Source organism: Panthera onca, chromosome C1 (assembly GCF_046562875.1).
Source record: "Panthera onca isolate mPanOnc1 chromosome C1, mPanOnc1 haplotype 2, whole genome shotgun sequence".
Classification (NCBI taxonomy): domain Eukaryota; kingdom Metazoa; phylum Chordata; class Mammalia; order Carnivora; family Felidae; genus Panthera; species Panthera onca.
In genome coordinates, this window is record NC_138346.1 from 191020071 (window position 1) to 191043450 (window position 23380).

At 45.1% G+C, this 23380-nt stretch overlaps 1 protein-coding gene and 1 long non-coding RNA gene across 2 annotated transcripts; both read left to right on the forward strand.

Annotated features, from left to right (window-relative positions):
- The first annotated feature begins 1658 nt into the window (after window positions 1–1658).
- On the forward strand, window positions 1659–23168 carry LOC132672414 (peptidyl-prolyl cis-trans isomerase E-like). Its single transcript, XM_078450576.2, has 5 exons — window positions 1659–1820; window positions 10863–10986; window positions 19858–20025; window positions 20183–20400; window positions 22379–23168. The coding sequence occupies exons 1-4, from the start codon at window positions 1659–1661 to the stop codon at window positions 20200–20202; spliced, it is 474 nt and encodes a 157-aa protein (XP_078306702.2). The 3' UTR covers window positions 20203–20400; window positions 22379–23168.
- On the forward strand, window positions 1832–5256 carry LOC144617269 (uncharacterized). Its single transcript, XR_013557637.2, has 3 exons — window positions 1832–2683; window positions 3421–3535; window positions 4052–5256. It is a non-coding gene; the product is annotated as an uncharacterized LOC144617269 (long non-coding RNA).
- Window positions 23169–23380: the final 212 nt, after the last annotated feature.

The window sequence follows — 23380 nt, forward strand, 5'->3', positions numbered from 1 at the left end:
TCAGTTATCACTGGAAGTAACTTTTAGTATGTATAGCCTATCATCCTTTCCTGATGGTTATAAACAGACTATTTTGAGTTAGCCAGGTATACAGAACTGTCCCATTGCATTGTTGTGGGAGGAGTTTTATAATGGACCTCCATTTAACTTACAGGGAACAGAAGTCTGGCACGGGAGAATTGGGTACAGGTTGGGGTTGGCACATGAATGAAGGCTGTATGGGGAGATCAACAGAACCCGGCCCCTCCCTCCTTGGATGTGTTAGCTGGGGTTTGTGGGTCCCCTTTCCTACATCCGGTTGATTATGCAGCTAAGATTTCCTCTGGCACTGGGAAAAGGCTTGGTGGCTAAGTCTGAGTGGCAACAGCAAGCAAGTGCTGGAGTCCTAAGTGTGTTGTGGTTCCTTTAGTCCTCAATCCTCACCTGGCCAAGGTCAACCAGTCTACTTGCCCTCACTGTCCTCCAGGAACACTTTCTCCTTTTCCTTGAAACCTGGCAGGCTGTCTTTTCTCAGGGCCTTACCCAAGGTATCATTTTGCTTGGAATATTCTTAGCAGGCTCCCCATTTTCTTTAAGGTCTGGTTTCACTTTAATCTGCACAGCAAAGGGAATAAGAAAACTAGGACAATCTGAATGGGAGAAGATGTTTGTAAATGACATCTAAAAAAGGCTTAGGATTCAAAATATATGAAGAACTACAACTTGGGGCACTTGGGTGGCTCAGTCAGTAAAGCATGCAACTCTTTAACTTAGGGTCATGAGTTTGAGCCCCACGTTGGGCATAGAGCCTACTTAAAAACACAGGAAGTGTTGGCAAGGATGTGAAGTAGGAACCCTCAATGCACTGTGAGTGGTAACCCAGCCACTATGGAAGACAGTAAGGAGGTTCCTCAAAAGTAAAAATAGAACTGCCCTATGATCCAGTAATCACACTACTGGGTGTTTACCCAAGAGTAGGAAAATACTAATTCAAAGGGATACACGTACCTTTATGTTTATTGCAACATTATTAAAATAGCCAAATATGGAAGCCCAAGTGTCCATCGACAAATGTATGACTGAAGATGTGGTGTATATATACAATGCAATATTATTCAGCCATAAGAGAAGGAAATCTTGCTGTCTGCAACAACATGGATGGAACTAGAGTATAATGCTAAGCAAAATAAGCCAGAGTAAGACAAATATCCTAGGATTTCACTCACATACGGAATTTAAGAAACAACAAAGACCAAATAAAGAGGTAAACCAAAAACAGACTTTAACTATAGAGAACAATCTGCTTACCAGAGGGGAGATGGGTGGAAGAATGAGTGAAACGGGTGAAGGGGATCGAGGTTACATTTATCTTGAGCACACAGCAATATTTGGAATTATTGAATCACTATATTTTACATTTGAGACGAATATAACACTGTTACTTATGTTACACTGGCATTAAAATAATTAGAAATAAAGGCCGGATCTAAAGTAGATTCTTCTATTTCCTGACTTCCCCAGTTAATGCCGCTATGTATTTGTGATCTCTATTCTGAGTGCCCTCTAAACATCCGCCGCAGGCCACTGGCCAGGAGCACAGCGGCTGCGCCAGCGAGCGAGAGGTCGGGTCCGGGGGCGGGGCCTGGCTTCGGCTTCCGGCGGAAGAGCCAGGGAGCAAGATGGCTGCCGTCAAGACCGTGTTGTTCGTTGCAGAGCTAGTGTGGGTTTCTCTTGTGGCTCTGCCCCCTCAGCCTGTGAGCAGCGCCCGCGACTTGACGGCTCTGCTGGTCCTGGCGCTGCCCAGAGCCCTTTCCCTCTATGATCTTGGTCTCGGAGAGTTGGTAAGATCTGTTATTGTGACCTCAGACCGCATTCCAAACTCTCAAGCCCATTCATTCCATAAACTCCGCAGCCCTGACCCCTTAGAGGAAGGAATTCACCGAATAGTTGGGGAGTTTTGGGAACAGCCTTACTGCGCGGGCTGGCAAGGCTCATGATGTGACCATAAAATAGACAGTATTGATGAGGGTCGAGCTGAGGGCTTTGGGGAATGAACACTCACTCCATCAGGAGAGGTGAGGGCAAACTTTCTGAAGCGCAGAGGCCGAAGCTGGGTTTGAAAGATCATGAGTGAGGCTGTGGCCTGAATGGAGAGCAGCAAGAAAAGAGCCCGGAGAGGTGAAGTAGTCCAACATCTGGGATTTGCGTTCAGGGAGAAAGGCTAGATAGGTCGGCAAGGCTCAGACCTTATGAAGGTCTTATTATATGCCGTGTTAAGGAATTTGGGCTCCGTCCTGTGGGCGTTGGTGAGCTTTTGGAGACTATTAAGCTAAGCTGGATAGTGATGTGATCCGATTTGCACTTTCTTGGAATCATTCTAGTAACTATTGAAGGGATTGTGAAACTGGAGGCAGTGAACCTATCACAGTAACCAAGGGCTAGATGTAAGTCTGAAGGGGGATAGGGGAAGAGTGTACCTCACCGGTCATTTTGTATACCTAAAAGACTGGGGACTCCTTCTTCTCCCTGTGGCTGTCTTGCTAACGGAGCATCTGTACCAAGAGTATGGAGGGCACTGGTTCAGAAGGCACTTCCTCTTTGCTGTTGGGTTGGCAGAGGAGGTAGACAACAAAGTTCTCCGTGCTACTTTTATTTCTGTTTGGAGACATCATGGATAATTAGTTTTCCCTGGATTATGAAACAGGTGAGTTCTTTCAGTGTCTCTTGTTCGGATTCCTAATGTCAGGAAAAGAATTTGAGAAGAATTTTAAGTCCTGTGCATTGTTTACGGTTGATATGTAATGAAGTTCAGGAGGATGTCTCTCTAGGTCAACGTGACTATGATCTTGGTGATGGAAAAGGAATGTTCCAAGGACAACAAGGCCAGGATGCTGGTGTGGCTATGGGCTGAAATTTAGATTGACAGTTTGTTGGATTTGAAGAAAGGCTTTCTCCACATTGGAACCACTTGGGGGCTTTGATATTTGATCATTTAATATATAAACTGCATAGTAAGATTCAGTAGGAAGCTAGTTTTAGAAAATTCTTAAGAGGTCTGAGTAATGTTTCACATCCCCGTGCTGGGTAGCTCTACCCCACCACACCTGCTGCCCAGACCTCCCTTATTGGCCGTTGTGATTTTAAATAGCAGCAGGCAGCAGGAAAGTTCAGCTGCAACAGTGGCAGGGCCTTGGACTCTGCTCATCTGGGGGAGTTTCCCTTAAATTGGTATCGTAGTTATGGTGTATATTTCTATTTGATCCTTGGTTGTAATTTTCTAAGATAGGAGTTTTAGAACCAGCTGTGCCACTAATTCTGGGTTGATACTCACCTCTCTGAGTTCTTCATTTCTTAAATAAAACAGTAAGACTGGCCACTGGGGGCTCGTCTATCCCTGAATTCTATAAATTAGTAACTCTTGTTGCCCTTGCTTTCTGCCAGCTAACATAATGTTTTCCTGAGGACAAGCATGAGGCTCCTTCACTAATAATCACTTAACTCCGTAGTGAGGTCAGCGCTCCGTCCTCCGTTGGTGTTCAGTTGGAATGAATAATTGGTAAACAACTTTGCTTTCTGTATGTCTTATAAACAAGTTATTAAAATGCTTGGAAAGTAACTTAAGTCTTAAATTCTGTTGTGATAGAATTGGATACTACAAAGTTTAAAAATTTAGTTCACTATTCAGCTATGTTTATTTAAAATGAACAAAATAACCTTAATATTTCTGGAAGCCCTGTTGACTAAACTAAGGAAACCCTAAAAATTAGATTTTCATTAAAAAAAATTTTTTTTAATGTTTATTTTTTTTGAGAGTGAGAGTGAGCGAGAGCAGGGGAGGGGCAGAGAAAGAGAGAGAGAGACACAGAATCTGAAGCAGGCTCCAGGCCCTGAGCCATCAGCACGGTGCAGGGCTCAAACTCGTGAACCGCAAGGTCATGACCTGAGCTGAAGTTGGATGCTTAACCAACTCAGCCACCCAGGCGCCCCTAGATTTTCATTTTTTTAAATGGCGTCTGGATATGGCATGCTTCCTTCTATTGCTCACATACTAACGATCTGCTGTTGTGAAAAGCACCAAGGATTTGCTCTTGTTGAGTTTGAATTGGCAGAGGTAAGAAATTTTCCTTGTTTAGTATTTGGTGTTGCCTATTGTCATTGGCTACAAAAGGTGCCACCCTCCATTTGGGTGGATGTAGTAGATTCCTGGGGCTGCCATAACAAACTACCACAAACTTGGCTTAACACAAGAGAAATTTATTCTCACAGCTGTACCTGCTCTGGAGGCTAGCAGATCTAAATCAAGGTATTGGCAGGACCATGCTCCCTCTGAAAGCTCTAGGGAAGAATCCTTCCCTCCTTAGCTTCTGGTGGCTCCTGGCAGTCCTTGGCATTCTGTAGCTTATAACTGCATCAGTCCAGTCTTTGCCCCTGTCTTCACATGGCCTTGTTCCCCACATGTGTCTGTGTCTCCTCTACTTACAAGAATACCAGTCGTTGATTGGATTAAGGACCACCTTAATGCAGTATGGCCTCATCTTGACTAATTATGTTTGCAGAGACCCCATTTGTAAATAGGGTCACATTCTGAAATTTGGGCAGACCTGAAGTTTCGGGGGATATGATTCAACCCCCAAAACCCTGGTTTGGTGGTGACAGTTGCCAAGGGACAAGAAGTTCTGGTTGAAGGAAGGCTCACCAAGCCAGGCTCATAGTCAGAGCCTCATGTAGTCAGAATGTGGAAGACAGATCCTGCAGAGATCTGTCTCTGCCTTCTAGAGCCTGCATTGCTGGTTCCTGTCTCCTGTGTGTTTTCAGGTTTCTGTGCCTGAGCACACATCCTTACATCACCAGCTCTAATAAGCAGTTAGTACATACACTTTGTTAAATGCATATAATCTAGGGAGGGAAGGAGGGAAAGTGTGGGGTTTTTTTCCATGTGTGTGCTACTGAGTTTTTATTTGAGTGCTAACCACAGGAAGAGTTGGACTACACACATGAACTCTTATATTCTCTTAGCAGGATGCTACGGCGGCAATCGACAACATGATATGGCTGAGACTCTTTGCTTTTTACTGAAGCTATTTTTTGATGCTACTTTACAGTACATGGGACCCTCAGGTGCATATGGTGTTTCCAGTTTCCACAGTCTTAAGTTATCTAGGAAGCAAAAGTTGTCATTATTTGAAAGTATTTACTGTGAACTGGCTACTTATGAAATGAATTGTTATTCAGAAATCCTTCCTATTTAAATGTTTGCACAAATGCCAACCATCTTTGTTGGTGAGTCTCTCCCTGACACTTTGGTGTGTTTTTGTTTTTTTATTAAAAAAATTTTTTTAATGTTTACTTTTGGGAACAGAAAGAAACAGAGCATGAGTGGGGGAGGAGCAGAGAGAGAGAGGGAGGGAGACACAGAATCTGAAGCAGGCTCCAGGTTCTGAGCTGTCAGCACATAGCCCGATGCGAGGCTCAAACCCATGAACTGTAAGATCATGACATGAGCTGAAGTCGGACATTTAACTGACTGAGCCACCCAGGTGTCACTTGTGGGTTTTTTAAAAATGTTTATTTATTTATTTTGAAAGAGAGAGAGCGTGTGAGTGAGCAAGCATGAGAGGGGCAGGAAAAAGGAGAGAGAGAATTCCAAGCAGGCTTCATGCTGTCAGCACAGACCCCAACATGGAGCTCAATCCCATGCACCATGAGATCATGATCTGAGCCAAAATCAAGAGTCAGACACTCAACTGACTGAGCCTCCCCAGCGCCCCTCTCCCTGACACTTTTGTATCTATGTCAGGGGTCAGCAAATTCAGACTGCAGGCCACATCTGTCCTGCAGCCTGCTTTTGTATGGCCCATGAGCTAAATAGTTTTTTATATGTTTAATGGGTTTTGGAAAAAAAGGGGAAAAAAGCATATGCAGTAGAGACTCTGTTTGACCCACAAAGAAATATTTACTGTCTAGGTAGGTACATGGGTGACTCAGTCAGTTAAGCGTCTGACTTCAGCTCAGGTCATGATCTCATGGTTCGTGGGTTCAAGCCCCACATAGGGGTCTCTGCTATCAGTGCAGAGCCCACGTTGGATCTCTGTCCCCCTCTCTGTCTCTTTCCCACTTGTTTTCTCTCTCTCTCAAAAAGAAATAAACATTAAAAAAATTACAAACAAATATTTACTGTCTAGCCGTTTACAGAAAGTTTGCCAGCCTCTAGTCCAGGGCAGTATACTGCAAATAGAGTGTAAAAGGATTGCAAAGTAAACTTGTGAATCTGGCATAAAAGACAGGGTTTCATGGAAAACTGCTGTGGTTGGCTCTAGTCAACAAAGTGTAAACTTTTGAGTCATGGCTCAAAAGTGGCTCTCTCTAAGTAAAGTTAAACCAGAGAAAACCTGTAAGGTTTGTTAGGCTGAGTGCTTCAAAGAAAAGTGGTTTAAATTCCTACTGCTGCCGTAACAAATTACCAAAATTTAGTGGCTTAACAACAACACAAATTCATTATCTTAGAGTTCTGGAAGTCTTAAGTCCAAAATGTGTCTCACTGCATGAGCAGGACTACATTCCTTGTGGAGGCTCTACGGGAGAGTCTGTTTCTTTCCAGCTTGTAGAGATTGACCTCATTCCTCGGCTTCTGGTCCCTTCTGTCTTCAAGCCAGCAGCGGCCAGGTGAGTCTTTCTCACCCTGAGTCACTCTGAAACTAACTCCCCTGCCTCCCTTGTCACATTTAGAGGATCTTTGTGATTACACTGGGAGCACCTGAATAATCCAATATAATATCCTTATTTGAAGGTCGGCAGACCAACGAGCGATAGCCTTCCTTCTTGCCATATAATATTACATATTCACGGGTTCTGGAGAATAAGATGTGGACACCATTGGGGGGGGGGTGTTATTTTGCCTACAACAAAACTCTTACATGTTTCTACCCTCCCCTTTTTTTTATCTTTATGATAAACCTTTCTTCTCTTATAATCTGTCTTTATGATTAAATATGAAATAAGGGTATTTCATGCTATCATTCAGTCTTTTTCTTAATTGCTATAAGTAAAATTAGTACTTGATTCATCTTTGTTTCTAGGAACGAAGCATAGCTATAACTTAAATGTTACTAATTAAGGAATCCTATTTCATATTTTTTTAGTTTTCATGAAAAGGCCCAAAACAAACCTTTTTTAAAAATCTTGGGGTGCCTGGGTGGCTCAGTCAGTTAAGTGTACGACTCTTGATTTCAGCTCTGGTCATGATCTCATGGTTTGTGGGTTTGAGCCCCATATCGGGCTCCATGCTGACAGTGGGGAGCCTGCTTGGGATTCTCTCTCTCCCTCTCTCTCTGCCCCTCCCTCCCTCCCTCCCTCTCTCTCTCTCTTAAAAATAAGTAAATAAACTTAAAAAAAAACTACCCAAGTGTCAGTTGTTCTTGGATAATATTCCTGTACATCCGTGTTTTCTGTTACTTTTTCATCAAACATGTCCCCCACCAGCCAGCAACACTATTTCTTTCCCATTTAGTGCTGATCTTGACTTTTAAAAATGGACTCAATACATGGTAACTGCATTTACCCTTATAATTTCAGAGTTCTGAGCTCAGATTCAAAGATCATGCCAGCACAGATCTTCCTGTTGGTGTTGAAAGAAAAGAAATGTGTAGTGGCTCAGGGACATTTTATGGTTGGTTTTGTGTATAGCTTGCCATTGCGGGGTGTGGGCTCCCAGCATAGAATTAATCATGAGCAGATCTCAGACTTAAAATGGAAGGTCTTTTATTAACCTTACAAGGTTTAAGCAGCTGAGTTGTATTGCAGTCATTTTAGAATGAACCTGAACTCTTTGGGTGGACAATTCGTGTCCGTTTAGCCAAACTAGTGAGCGTTAAGGAAGGCTCATTCAGACCAGGCAAGCGGGGGCAATCACAGATTCCCAATCACATCCTCAACTTGGCCTCTGTTGCCTTTTTATCCCTGTTTTACTTCCTGCTGTGGTGGGAGTATATACACGGGTAGAGTGGTGTACAGGGGAGGGGAGAATGCAGCTCCTCCATGGAAATAGACTTTGAGATTCTCTGCAAAGCTAGAGGCAGGGTCTCTGTGAAAGTCTTGCTCCGGGATGTAGACGTACACTGTGCCCTTCCGGCCTTGACAGTGGTTGGAACTTCCCTTTTGGCTCGGCTTAGTCCTCCCTTGTTACTCTTATCTGCCTCTGCTGAGAGCTGGACTTGAAGGCCTGACATTTCCCAGTGACAGCTTCCCTTGTCCGAGAGGTAACTTCTGCCTGTGAGAGCCACATGGTGTGTCCATTCTGCTGACAAAGTGAAGAACTGGGCACAGCTAGTGAACAGCTGGCCAATAGCCTGAATTTCTTAACATCTGTTCAGTTCTTTTCCTTTCAGTGTGGTCAGGTGATGACTGGTTGAAGAAGTTTTCTGGGCAGACTCTTGAAGAGAATAAAGAGGAAGGAGGGTCGGACGGAGCCTTCCAAAGTGGAAACCCAGGAGGTGAGGTTTGAAGGTGTGTGCTTCCACAGGAGGGGCTGGCGCTTTCCACCCAGGGCGCTCCCGATGTAGGTGGCGGCAGGTGAATGGAATGGAGAAGCGTGGCTTTCTTGTCTGTGAGGGGTTCTAGGTGAGAAGTATGGTATGCATGCTTGGATACCGATTTGTGATTGCTTGAACTAGGTGGGGGTCTGAGATGAGAAAGGACAGTGAGGACTCCCCCTCACCAGTATCCGCCATCCTCCTGACCTTTCCTGCTCCCTCGCTGAGACTTTGGCCCCAGGCTTGCTGTCTTCCTATTCCTGGCCTGATTCCAGAGAGGCCTCAATCCCTCCGTCCTTAGCCAGTTGCTGCCTGCCTCGGCACTTTCTCCTGCTTCTCGATACACCATCCTGACCGTCACTTCTGGGGATAACTTGGAGGCTACCCCTCCTCTGTCCGCCCTCTGAGCAGCGGTGTTTCTCCAAGTTCCTCCCTTAGCCCCCCATTCCTCTCTGCCCGTTGTCCTTGTAGTTTCAGCCACTGTGTCCCATGTCTGAGCTTATTGCAGCACTCAGTGTTCTGCTCATTTCCTGGTCTCTAGTCCTCACCTTGACCTTGCTCCTGAGTTTCACGGGTTTCTGCCTGCATGTCTCCCAGTTACCATAAGTCAACAAAGCATGTCCCAAGTGGATTTCCTCTTTCCTTCCTCTCTGGTTGTCCCAAGTACCCAATCTTAGCAAATTTTGCCATCTTCCACAGTCACCCAAACCAGGGACCTCGCTGTCATCTCTGACTCCTCATCACAATCCACACCTGATGCACTGCCATATCCTGCTATCATTCTCTTTTACACCTGCCTGAATCTCTTCTCTCCTGTTTGCTTCTGCTGCATTGGCTTGCTGTAGCCTCTGTCATCTCTGCTACGAATAATGATGGTAGCTTCCTAGCTGGTCTCCCACCCTGGGCCCGATTCCTCCTGTCCTGAGCAGCCAGAGGGAGCTTTCTAAGGCATAGTGCTGACCATGTGGCTCCTCTCAAGCAGTCTAGGGACTCCTCATCTATAGGAGGAGTAGTCTGGGCTCCTTTAGGGGGACAGAAGGGCTCTCCGTGTTCAGACCCTGCTCACCTCTCCACATTGTATGTACATTTTACATTCTAGGACAGAGTTTGTAGGTACCTGTAAGTGTCTTGTGTTTTTACCTAAGCAGCTCCTTTGCCTAAATTCCCTTTCCAACTTACTTTGTGTCGCCATCTCCCACTCATCTTTCATAGCTGAATTCGGTTGCTGCCTTCTCTAGGAACCTTTTTTGAATCCTCTAGTTGAGTGAGATCAGTGTCCCTTCCGGGCTTTTGTTGCCTCTGGGATTCTGTAGCTCCCTCTATCCTGCATTTACAGCGTTATTTTGACATTATTTACTTAACAAATGTTCAAATGTTGCTTCCTCTATACCAGCAACTGTTCTAAGTGTTTTACAAATATTTAATACTAATGATAATCCTTTGAGGTAAGTGCTAATATTATCTCCAACTCTTGGTGACAAAACTAGGCACAAGGAGATCAAATAACTTATCCAACATTACATAGCTCATAAGTGACGGAGCCTAGATTTGAACCGAGGCTGTGTAGCTCTGGGATCTGTGTGTGTCTCGTGTTTGTGGCCAGCCCTCCCCCACTGGATAGCCAGTTATTTAACAACTCCAGTACTGGGCCGCATAGCTCAATACCTATATCTTGACCTATCAGTTCACACCACAAATAGGTCAGAGACAATAGAGCTTTCTCTATGAAACAAATGGTAGGGTTTGTACTGAATGTTGTGTTTATCAGCTAGTCATCCTGGTCCACCTGGAGCACAAAGCAAGGCCCAACCTCCTCATTAATCATGAGCAAATCGCAGACTTCTTAGAAGTAAAATGGAAGGTCTTTTTATTAACCTCAGTCTTCTGAGCAGTCAGGCCCAAGCCAGAGAGCAGCCCTTTCTGCTTCCATTGAAGCCGGACTGTGAATCTGTAGGGGTAGGCATGGAGGAGAAGGGTGTGGGTCGCTGTAACAGGAGTGCGGTGGGTGGGCTTGAACTGGTGTTTGAATGTGTCAAGAGCTATGTGCTATGGGCCAGGAAAGTTCCGTGACCGCAGGGCAGGGTGAAGCGAGCTGGCATGTCTGAGGGTAAGTGTGATGAGGGAATGAGCTTGCGAGGTGGGGCTCAGGTTAGCTGGTGCTGAAGTGTCCTGTCACTGGGTGTCCGGCCAGGGGCTGTGGCCGTGGCCTTCCCTTTCACGGCCCAGGACCTTCCCTGCCAGCATCTTGCTGTAGCCTGCTTGCGGCTGTTGGGTTCTTGGTGTGTATTCAGAATACTTGCTCTCCTACTTGGGGGGTCGAGTTCTGTCCAGCCTAATGATTTATCCTGCACCCAGGGAGATCCCGCTGCGAAAAAGGCCTCATCAAATCCTCAGGTGTACATGGACATCAAGATTGGGAACAAGCCAGCTGGCTGCATCCAGATGCTTCTGCTTTCAGACATTGTCCCCATGACAACAGGTGAGCGGGACTCTGGGCAGGATGCCGGTGGCTGAGCAGGCTGGAGAGGGGGCTTCCTGGAATCCTGAGCCTTTAACACTTTTAATCTGAGTCCTTCTGTTGGGATCCCAACATCTAGTAACTAACGAGACTGAGCAGACATTTTCAAAGTTCTGTAAAGGCTTAGGACTATTAGAAAGAGTAGGCAGTTGAAAGTTATAAATTGTATTTTTTTTTTTGTAGTTTTGATGTATTTGTAGACTTATGGGTATATGGAATAAGAGTTCTGTAAGAATAGTACAAGGAATGCATATATCCTTTGTCCACTCATTAATTTACTTTTTGCCCTCTACACTTTACATTGAATTGATATACATAGATGTATCTTCCCCCTACTGTCCCAGTTGAGAGGAAGTTGAAGACATCATACCTCTTGACTCCTAAATAGTTGAGTATATATTTTCTTAAAAAAAATTTTTTTTATGTTTATTTTTGAGAGAGGGAGACACAACGCACAAGTGGGGGAGGGGCAGAGAGAGAGGAAGAGACAGAATACAAAGCAGGCTCCAGGCTCCGAGCTGTCAGCACAGAGCCCAACATGGAGCTTGAACCTGAACCAAAGTCAGTGCCCAACCAACTTGAGCCACCCAGGTGCCCCAACTATATATTTTCTAAGAATAAGAATGTTCCCTTTCACTCTTATGTGGATCCTGAGAAACTTAACAGAAGACTATGGGGGAGGGGAAGGAAAAAAAAAGTTAGGGAGAGAGCCAAACCATAAGAGACTCTTAAAAACTGAGAATAAACTGAGGGTTGATGGGGGGTGGGAGGGAGAGGAGGGTGGGTGGTGGGCATTGAGGAGGGCACCTCTTGGGAGGAGCACTGGGTGTTGTATGGAAACCAATTTGACAATAAATTTCATATTTAAAATAAATTAAATTAAAAAAAAATGTTCCCTTACGTGATCACAGTATGACCATCAAAATCAGGAAGTTTAACATCAGTACAACACTGTTTACTAATTTTCTTTTTTTTTTTTTTTTTTTTTTTTTTTCCAACGTTTTTTATTTATTTTTGGGACAGAGAGAGACAGAGCATGAACGGGGGAGGGGCAGAGAGAGAGAGGGAGACACAGAATCGGAAACAGGCTCCAGGCTCCGAGCCATCAGCCCAGCGCCTGACGCGGGGCTCAGAGCCTGACGCGGGGCTCGAACTCACGGACCGCGAGATCGTGACCTGGCTGAAGTCGGCCGCTTAACCGACTGCGCCACCCAGGCGCCCCATGTTTACTAATTTTCAACCCATATTCAGATTTCATCAGTTACCCTGGTATTGTCCTTTATAGTAGTTTTAGCAATTGTTCTTCCCTGGCAAGGATTCACACACCACACACTAAAGAAGTCTCTTTAGTTTCCTTCTATTTGGAACAGTCTTTCAGTTTTTTGTCTTTTTTTTTTTTTTTAAGTTTTATTTATTTTGAGAAAGAGAGCGTGAGTGTGAGCAGGGGAGGGGCAGAGAGAGACGGAGATAGAGAGAATCCCAAGCAGAATCCACACTAGGAGTGCAGAGCCCGATAAGGGGCTCGAACTCAAAAACTGTGAGATTATGACCTGAGCCAAAACCAAGGGTTGGGCGCTTAACTGAGCCACCCAGGTGCCCCTTTCATTGTCTTTCTTGATCTTGATGACTTTGAAGAGGACAGGCCTGTTTTTAAGATTATTTCTTAATCTTTGCCTAGTACTTCCTCATGGTTAGGTGTAGGCGTGATGTGTTTTGGCAGGAACACTGCAGAAGAATGCTGTTTCCTTACCAGTGTATCGTGTAAGGAAGTGCATGATGTCAGTTCCAATATTTGTGATGTCACCTTTGGTTGCTTGCTTAAGGAGATGGCTGCCAGCTTTCTCCCCTGGAAGTTACAACTATTTTTAGGGTTATAAATTAAAAGCTAAAGTTTTTTCTCCTCGCTACCTCCAGCCCATCTCTTTGAGGTAACTACTATTCACATTCACAGTTGTGTGCTTCTTATTTTCTTTCTTTCTTTCTTTTTTTTTTTTTTAATGTTTATTTTTGAGAGAGGGAGAGTGCGAGTTGGAGAAAGGCAGAGAGAGAGAGAGAAAGAGAGAGAGAGAGAGACACAGAATCTGAAACAGGCTTCAGGCTGAGCTGTCAGCACAGAGTACGACGTAGGGCTGGAACCCGGAAACAGCGAGATTATGACCTAGGCCGAAGTCAGACACTTAACTGACTGAGCCCCCCCCAAGCACCTCTTCCTATTTTCTTAAATATTCATATTTTTTAAATATGTTTATCAAAAGTGTTTTTTTTCTAAAAACAGTATTTCTTTTTTTTAATTATTTTTTTTAATGTTTGTTTATTTTTGAGACAGAGAGAGACAGAGCATGAACGGGGGAGGGTCAGAGTGAGAGGGAGACACAGAATCTGAAGCAGGCTCCAGGCCCTGAGCTGTCAGCCCAGAGCCCGATGTGGGGCTCGAACTCACAGATCATGAGATCATGACCTGAGCCGAAGTCGGACGCTCAACCGACTGAGCCACCCAGGCGCCCCTCAAAAGTGTTTTCAAAAAATGTTTATCAAAGTCATAATTTGCACATAGTTTAAAGAAAATCATTGAAGTTTGTTATAACGTGATGTTCTTCTGTTCCCCCTCACCATAATTTTCCTGCCCTGCCAAAGGTAACATTCATTTTTTGGCTTTTATTGCTACAGCTCTGAAAAACATATTCACATTATCACTACTTGATTTTTTTTTTTTTTCAGTTTTTGGCTGTTTTGGGTCAGATTTTTTAGGAAACAGACTCATGGAGAATTGCATGCAGGAGGCAGAGAGTGATCTCAGGGACAACTCTTGCAAGGGAATGAGGGGAGCAGAGTAGGCAGAGTGTAACTGAGATGCCATCAGTCACATAGAGGCCTCAGCTGGTCCCGGGGGTGCATTGGAGCTTGGATAGCCCTTCTGAGTTGTTCTGAATTGAGGCCTGGGAACCAGGCCTCTGAACCCTCACATGGACAGTCACGAATTCTGGCTGATTCCCAGAAGGGGTGAGCAGCTCTCTTCAACCAAAGGCATTTACTGGGGTGGAACTTCTCCTGGGGCCGCTAGCATCTCACACTCCTGGGAGGTGAGAAAGTGAGAGTCTTGGTCTTGAAGGGGATCCAAGTGGCTTCCCAAAGCCTCCACCGCAGTCCACCTCTCACACCACTCAGATCCTTATTGGCTGCTGCGTCTCAAGTCTCTCCTGTCTCCTCCCTCCTGACCTCTGAACTGTTGCAGGGACCCAGAGCTCAACACTTTTTTGTCTTCTCTACCCTCACTCTTCACTTAATGGTTCTTAACGTATTAGCCTCGTGCCCACCTCTTAGAACTGATTCTTTACTAGGTGGGAATGAAAGTCACAGCTAATATATTCTTCCAGCACATAGTTTGTAAAAAGAAAAAAAAAAAGTGTTATGTGGGGCTCCTGGGTGGCTCCATCGTTTGAGTGTCTGACTCTTGAATTTGGCTCAGGTCATGATCTCGAAGTTCATGAGATTGAGCCCCAAGTTGTGTTCTGCACTGGCAGGATGGAGCCTGCTTGGGATTTTCTCTATCTCTCTTTGCCCCTCCCCTGCTGGTTCTCACTTTCTCTTTTTTTTTTTTTTTTAAATCTTTTTTTTCAACGTTTATTTATTTTTGGGACAGAGAGAGACAGAGCATGAACGGGGGAGGGACAGAGAGAGAGGGAGACACAGAATCGGAAACAGGCTCCAGGCTCTGAGCCATCAGCCCAGAGCCTGACGCAGGGCTCGAACTCACGGACCGTGAGACCGTGACCTGGCTGAAGTCGGACGCTTAACCGACTGCGCCACCCAGGCGCCCCTCTCACTTTCTCTCTTAAGTAAAAATAAATATATATTTTTTAATATTTATTTTTGGGAGAGTGCAAGCAGGGGAGGGGCAGAGAGGTGGGCAGAGGATCCAAAGCGGGCTCTGCGCTGATAGCGGCGAGCCTCATGTAGGGCTCAAACTCATGAACTGCCAGATCATGACCTGAGCCAAAGTTGGACATTCAACTGACTGAGCCACCCAGATGCCCCTAAAAATAAACATTAAAAAAAATTTTTTTTAAAATAGTGTTATGTAATAATTATAATATGAAAGAAAATGAAAGGAAAGTAATTTACAATAAAATAGTATGTATTTCAGTATTTAAATGCTTGGACACAACTAAATATGTGAAATATTTAAACATACACTTCTGCCTAGAGCAATAGTTAGCAGTGTGGACTGATATAGGTGTATTTTGTTGGCAGGGTCACAGTAACATGATTTCCTGACATGGTGAAAATCCCCTGGTAAAATTCTGAACGAAACCAAAAATTATGGTCCCTTGGTTTATGTAGTAGGTCTATTTCTGGAAAAATTCAGTGCAAAAGATAAGTCTTTGGATTTATATGTAAAATGGAGTTAGGTTCTCAGCTCAAATCATTATAAACAGATTTTTATCCAATACATGAATGTTTCTCAGGGCATTTGAAAGTCTGAGAGGATTAAGAATAATTCTTCCTGACATGTGACATGGCAGGACATCTGGATTCCCTGTTCCCTTCCCACTAATGCCAGTAGCACCCCCATTATTCCTGACAACGAGCAACATAGTTTGGAGTTTCCAAGTAGCCTCGAGGGGGCAGTCTTACCCTATTTATAACCAGTGCTCTGGCCAATCCCTTCCTGTCCCAGGTTTTCCAGGGTTTCCAGTCACATCTGTAAATGAATCCTGTCCACATGTCAGCCTCCATGCTGTTCTCTCCCTGTCGCCTTCCCCTGGACGTCCCCTGGATGTCTCAGACCTCACAGACTCTCATGTTCTTTTCTCCCAGACCCTTCCTCTCCTCATCCCTGTCTCCGGCAATGCCACCACCATCTCCCTAACTGCTTGTTCAGCTTAGGACTCCTCCTCGACCCTTCTCCTCCATCTGACATAGGTCAGATCCACGTGTTTCAAGTCACTTTCTCGTCTGCCCTTGCTTCACCCTTCCTTCACCAGCACCAAGTCCTCACACTTGTCTCCCTGTTTCCACCCCTGCATCCTCCCCTCCTGGTCCAATATGTGAGGTAGTCAGAGCCATCCTTTTCAAACATAAACCCAGTCCTGTTACTGTCTGGCTGAGAGTCCTCCCATGGGGCGCCATCACGCAGGACCCACTGGCATGAGGCCTGGCACCTTCCCAAGCTCCCAGAATGTGCTGCTCCTCCCTCTGTCCTCAAGGCAGTCTTGCTGTTCCTCAGTCACAGCTTACTCCCCCTCACGGTCTTGGTCATTCTACTTCCTGTCCTAGAATGTTCTTCCTCTAGCATCTACAGCGTTCACCCCTCACTTCCTTCAGGTGCCATGTACCTTGTCTTAGAGATCTGCCTTGCTCTCTGTCTAGAATGGGCATTCCTGTCATCTCTTCTTTTTAGTCAGCTTCATTTTTCTTCATATATTTAATACCTGAGATTATATTATGAAGTTACTTATTCTTTCACTTATTTTCTGTCTCCCTTTCTAGAATATTAGCCTCATGAGGGCAGGACCCAGTCTTTATTGGTCACCACTGTATTCTAGAATTGTGTAAATATTTGAATATTTAAAACTGATGTTCACAGGGCAGTTTTGTTATGTGTCAGGCACCTTGATCAACTCCATCATTGAGAGTGGAATGGGACATGGTCCCCATCCAAAGGGAGCATGCAGTCTAGAGCCCCAGCCATGAAAAGGAGGCTTTCTCACTGAGACAGATGAGCTTATAGGTACCCTCCCTCAGCCTCTGCCGAACCTGGCTCTTTTAAACTCAGATGTTACCTCCTTCAGAAAGCCTTCCATGGTACTGTTACATGTGTGTGTGCGTGTGCATGTGAGAGAGAGAGACACACACAGACACATATACTTTTAGGTGATTGCGTCTTGTGCTTCCATTCGCTGAACAGATGTCTGTGCCACGAGGCTTTGCTGTTCCATAGCATGATTTTCTTTAAAAAACAAACAGTTTTATTGGGATGCAGTTCACATACATTCAGTTCACCCATTTAAAGTATACATTTCAGTGGTTTTTACTGTACTCAGTTATGTAGCTATTACCACAAATAATTTTAGAACATTTTCCTCCCAAAGGAAACCCCACACCCTTTAGCATTCTCCTTCTCCTTGTCCCCCAGGCCTAGGCAAACACTAATCGACTTTCGATTAGTGTTTGCCTATTCTGGACTGTCATATAAATAGAATTCCACAGTATGTGGCCTTTTGTGACTGGCTTCCACTTAGCATGTTTTCGAAAAAGTTCATCTATGATATAACATGTATCTGTACTTAATTTTTTTTATTGTCAATTAATATTCGGTGTGTGCATATACCACAATTTGTTTACCCATTCATAAGTTGATGAACATTTGTGTTTATACATTTTGGTTATTATGAATAATGCTGTTGTGAACATTCATGTATAAGTTTTTGTGTGGACCTATGTTTTCGTTTCCCTTGGGTAGGTACCTACAATTGGAATTGCTGGGGCGTAGGATAACTATTTTTTCATATTTTGAGGAACTGCCAGACTGTTTTCTAAAGTGGCTGCACCATTTTACATTCCCATCAGCAGCCTATGAGGGTTGCAGTTTCTCTGTATCCTCACAATCACTGGTTATTATTTCTTTTATGTTCTCTTTATGTTATCCTAGTGATGTGAAATGCTGTCTCATTGTGGTGGTTTTGATTTGCCTTCTGACTGATGGAAGCAAGATGTTGAGCATCTTTTCATGTGTCTGTTGTCCATATTTTAATCTTCTTGGGAAAATGTCCATTCAGATCCATTACCCATTGTTAAATTGGGTTATTTATCTCTTTTTTATTGAAATACAAGAGTTCTTTAAATATTCTAGCTGTAGTTCTCTTATCAGATACATGGTTTGCAAGTATTTTTTGTCATTCTGTGGGTTGTCTTTTCACTTTTCTTTGTTTTGCTTCGAAGCACAAAAAGTTTTAATTCTGTTGAAGTTCAATTTATCTCTCTTCTCTTCCATCAGTATATTTTTTGCATCATAACTCAGAAGGTTTTGCCTAAACTAAGGTTGTGAAGATTTACTCCTATATTTTCTTGTAAGAGTGTTAAAGATTAGCTCTTACATTTGGGTCTTTGATCCATTTTTAGTTAATTTTTGTGTATAGTGTGAGAAAAAGGATCTAATTTCATTCTTTCCCCTGTGGATGTCCAGTTGTCCTAGTGTCATTTGTTGAAAAAGCTGTTCTTGGGTGCCTGGGTGGGTCAGTTGGTTAAGCATCTGACTTTGGCTCAGGTCATGATCTCATGGTTCGTGAGTTTGAGTTCTGCTTCAGGTGAGCATGAGCTCCGCTTTGGGTGAGCCCTGCTTCTCTCTCTCTCTCTTTCTCTCTCTCTCTCTCTCTCTCTCTCTCTCTCTCTCTCTGTCTCTCCCTCTCCCCCCCCCCCCCATCTCTGCTCTTGTGGGATTCTCTCTCTCTCCCTGCCCTCGCTCACTTGTGTCCTCTCTCAATAAAAGAAAAAAAAAAAAAGGCTGTTCTTTTAATTGTCTTGGCATCCCTCTTGAAAATCAATTAACCATAAATGTAAGGATTTTGTTTCTGGACTTTCCGTTCTGTTTCATTGATCTATATATGTGTCCTATGCCAGTTCTACATTGTCATGTATTCTGTAGCTCCATAGTACATTTCGAATTTGACAAGTGTGAGTCCTCCAACTTTGCTCTTCTTTTTCCAGATTGTTTTGGCTATTCTGGGTCTCTAACATTTCTGTATGAATTTGGGGAATAGTTCTCAATTTTTGCAAAAAAGCCGGTTGGATTTTGACAGAGATTCCACTGAATCTGTAGAACAATTTGTGTATTGCCATCTTAGCAGTATTAAGTTTTCCAGTCCATGAACATGGGATATATTTCCATTTGTTTAAATCTTCTTTAATTTCTTTCTGTAACATTTTATAATTATCAGGGTATAAGTTTATATTTCTTTTGAATTTATTCTGAAGTTTATTCTTTTTGATGTTACTATAAATGGAATTATTTTAATTTCATTTTCAGATTGTTCATTGCTAGAGTATAAAATAACTTGATTTTGTATGTTGATCTTGTATTCTGCAACTTTGCTGAACTAGTCCTAATAGTTTTTTAGTGGATTCTGTAGGATTTTCTTTATACAAGATCATGTCATCTGCATATTTCATTTCGTTGTTTTGTAGATTGCAGTTGCTGGAACATCTAGTACGATATTGAATAGAAGTGGTAAGGGCAGATGTTTTGGTCTTATTCCTGATGTTAGGGGGAAAATATCTAGTCTTTCACTGTGTGGTTTTTTTGTAGGTGCTCTTTATCAGACTGAGGAAGTTCCCTTCTATTCCTAGTTTGTTGAGTGTTTTTATCATGAGAAGTTGTGGGTTTTGTAAGATGCCTTTTCTGTGTCTATTGCAATAATAATATGGGTTTTGTGCGTTATTCTGTTAATGTGTTATATTGCTTTTTGGATGTTAAACCAGCCTTGCATTCCTGAGATACATCCACAGTTATCTTTTGAGTGACTCTTTTCCACTAGACTATGAGCTGCACCAGGGCTGGGACCAATGTCCCCAGGGCTCAACAGGAGCTAAGTTACAAAGTAGACAATACAAGTATTTATTGAATGAGTGAAAGAAAGGATAAACCAGTATAAAATGATTTAAGCAACTTTGCTCACCATTTCACTATCAACTGAGTGGCAAACAAGGCATCCACATGGTATTATCCTAGAGTCTGAGCCTGCCTGGTTGAAGGGCTGTCAACAGTCTGCACAGATGTACGTCTGACAGCAGGGAGCCAAGGGTAGGGCCTGACGTGCTCCTTCTCTCCCCCAGGCCTGCTCTCCATGGTCAGCTCTGGCCCAAACACCAACAGCTCCCAATTCGTCCTGACGTGTGACAAGACAGATTGGGTAGATGGCAAGCACATAGTGTTTGGGGAGGTCACAGAAGGCCTGGATGTCTTGCAGCAGATTGAGATGGGTGGCCACTTGGGCCCTGGGTGTGTAGCCCTGTGGGAGAGCTGGAGAGAGGGGCCGTGGCAGATCCCAGGGAGGGCTGCTTCTGCTCAGGCAGGGGTGGGCAGATGGGGAGGGTATCCCTAAGCCAGTCCTTAATCTTCACCTTCCCTTGTTTCTCCCCCTCTTCTGTCCCCACAAAGACCCAGGGCAGCAAGGATAGGAAGCCAAAGCAGAAGGTGATCATTGCCAACTGTGGGGAGTACATGTGAGTCTGCAAAGTCTTGGCACTGCCCCTGTGTATCCAAGAGGGAGCTGTCAGCCTGGGAACCAGCACCTGAGGGTGTCTGTCCCCTTTGCGGCAAGCAGGGGTTTGTGTCGTGGCCCTTCTTGGACTCAGCTCACAGCGACTCTTCTGCAGGTATGGCCTGGACTCCCTCTGGCTCTTTCCCAGGCGTGGCTGGCACAGGGGCCACCTTCCTCATTGTGGACAGGCTGTATGTGGCCTTTTCTGGGCCTTTACTGCCACAGCTTCTCCTCGTCCTGCCAATGTGGCTCCTGGACATTTCTTCTAGTAAAATAAATCCTAGTTCTTGTATGGCCGCCTGCCAGCCAGGTCCCAGGTATTTTCAGAGAGCTGTGACTGGCCCATCTTCCTGTGACAAAGCAGAGCACCTCCCCTGCTGTTTCCCTCCCACCCGGGCTGGGTCCCTAAGACTATACCCTTTGCAGACTACTGTAGGGCAGCAGAGGTCAGAGCTGGTGCCAAAGTGCCTCTGTCCTGTCCTCTGCTACGAGGCCAGTGAGTTAGGTAAGCCATGCTCTATTCCTGCCCTCATACCTAGTCGTGAGTCTAAGGGGCACCTGAAATCAGTCTTGGTGACCCATTCACTTATTATTCAGTCATTGAACCAATAGTCCGAATTGTAGTACCGCAGAATGCCCAGAGTCCTTTTACCAGGCGCTGTGCGTGGTGCTGGGGAAACACGAGAAATCAGCCGAAATGGTACTTGCATCCTCCCCATACCCCAGCCCCAGTGGAAATCAGAGTCTGGTGCCACAGTCTGTAGCATGTGTGGCCTCTCACCCTATACCAGTGTTTGGCCAGCCGGGCCACCTCCCAGCATGTCCCATGTGCTGAGGCTGGTCACCAGAAACCATCAGTCATCAGAAACAATGTCCAAGGCTCCCACCTGCTCCTCTGCCGCCTGCCAGTGGCTCTAGATCAAGGTTCGACACTCAGAAACCACTGGGCAGGGCTGGTTCTCATTTTGGGTTGAAGTCAGGCTGAGCCTGGAGGGGAGGAGAGAAGCCTGCTGGCCTGTGACCCCAGGGCAGCTTCTGCAGAGGGTTGGATGCTAGCCCTCTCTCTATCTAGCTAGCATCCTGGGTCAACCTTGGTTTCTGCCTTCAGGTGGGGTTTGGCTTGTACCCCTTTGGTTGGCTGGCGCCCGCTCCCATCACTGAAATCATGGCCTGCAGTATTCCCAGCAGGGACCCTCGCTCCCTAACCTAGGTGTCCCTCAGTCATGGCTATCGGGACAGGCAGCAGCGAGGCCAGGAAAATGCCAGCCACTCAGGGCTGGTGTGATGTCTGGGAGAGAAGAGATGTACTTGAAATACTCAACAAGGCTGGCTCTAGGGATTACATGTGGGGAGGGGGAACCGACTGGCCTGAAGCCCCAGGAGGGAGGACTAGTCACAACTCTGTGAAACCAGGGGAGAGGTTGTTGGGGGGAGGGAGTTCTGTCCCTCACTGTGCTTCCCTGATTGCCCTAGGAAAGTGGGACTAGCACACTGGCCAGGAATCCAGTGGATGGGGACCTGACAGGTGGCAGTTGCTCCCTCTGTGCTCTGTAAGGGGCTTCCCCAAAATTTATCATGTGGGTCCACCCGTAACCCTTGTGTAGGTGGTGACCTGAGCCTCAGTGGTGAGATGCCAGGTCCCAATGCCATCAGCCTGCTGATCGCGTAGGTATTGTCTGACCAGAGCACCTGCCTTCCTGATGCGGAGCTAGTGCTCCCGATGGTAGGGTCGTGGGGGCCCCAGACCTGGGGAGGGAATTGTGGCAGAACTGGGGCAGAGGGGATGCTATAGCAAGATCTGTTTTCAAAGAAGATTTAATAACAAATTTTCAATATATCATAGATCGAGTAAATCAGATCACCAAGCAGTACATAGAGTATGATCCTGACTTCATGAAATACCCAGATGTTCTATATAAAGACAAACATGTATGTGTCAAAGAAAAAGACTGGAAGGAATTATTAACAATGCTTATCTCTGTGTACTGGGATTATGCATTTTGGGGATTATGCTGGGATTATGTTTTTTATTTTCAAAAATTTCCCTAGCACACAAGTGAGGAAAAACTTTTTTTTTTTTTTTCTTTTTAAAGGTCCAAATGCTTGCTCAAGGCTTCATGGTAAGAAGAGAAACCCCAGGAATGCTCCCCTTTCAGCTTCCCAGAAGCTGTAGGACTCTGGACTTTGGGAGGAAATGGGGACAAAACACAGCCCCATCCTCAGTCCCCAGCAGAGGCCCTGGCTCCACAGGTCACCAAGTCACGGTAGGTCCCTGCACACCAGGACTCCCACAGGCAGGGCATTGTGGAAGTCCCTACCTCATCCCTAGAGATGACCAAATTTAGATTTTTTAGGAAAAGCTCAGCTTTAAAGTAGACACAGCAGCACCTCCTGGACATGTTCTGGAAGGAGGGGGTTTTAACAGGAAGGTTTTAACAGGGGAGGCCCAGATATATAAATTTATTTAAAGTAAGACCACTAGTAAATGCTGTTCATTCAGTACCCATGCATGCATGGTGCTGAGTACTTTGTGGACACACCAAATCCCCACGATGGCCTTGCAAGGGCAGTACTAATACTCCAGAGGAAAAACTTCTAACTTAGAGGTGACATAATTTGGTCAAATTAACAAGAGGCAGAGCCAGGATTCTATGCCAGGTCTACTGGCTCTAAAACCCACCATATCCTATTCACAGCCTCCTTTCCTGTGAAATTGCAGGGCATTTCTCAAAGCATGTCACCCATTTCCTTACATAGAGACACAAAAGAACAGGGCTTTGCCTGGTGAGCTGTCGTCCGGGCCAGTACCATGCTCTGATTGTGGAGGTGCGCTGGGTGTGAGGTGCACAGAGCAGTTCCCCCCGCACCCCTGCCCCCAGACTTGGCTGTTCCTCTGCAGCCTCCCTTCCTGGCAGCACTTACTTTGCTGTCAGCAGGCCTGAGCTGACCACCCTTATGTATTCTTCTAACGTGCAGCCTTGAACGTAACTTGGGGTATCAGGCAACCATATAAGTAAGATGGCTGCCCCTTCATTGACTTTGCATCCATAATTCTCCCCCTTCTCCAAGGCCTTTTCTGGTTGCTTTCAATTTGT

Coding starts and splice junctions, on each gene's coding strand:
- LOC132672414 (XM_078450576.2), top strand. CDS start 1,659: ATGGCTGCCGTCAAGACCGTGTTGTTCGTTGCAGAGCTAGTGTGGGTT. Junction 1,821..10,862: donor ATCTTGGTCTCGGAGAGTTG/GTAAGATCTGTT, acceptor TCCTGCACCCAG/GGAGATCCCGCTGCGAAAAA. Junction 10,987..19,857: donor CATTGTCCCCATGACAACAG/GTGAGCGGGACT, acceptor TCTCTCCCCCAG/GCCTGCTCTCCATGGTCAGC.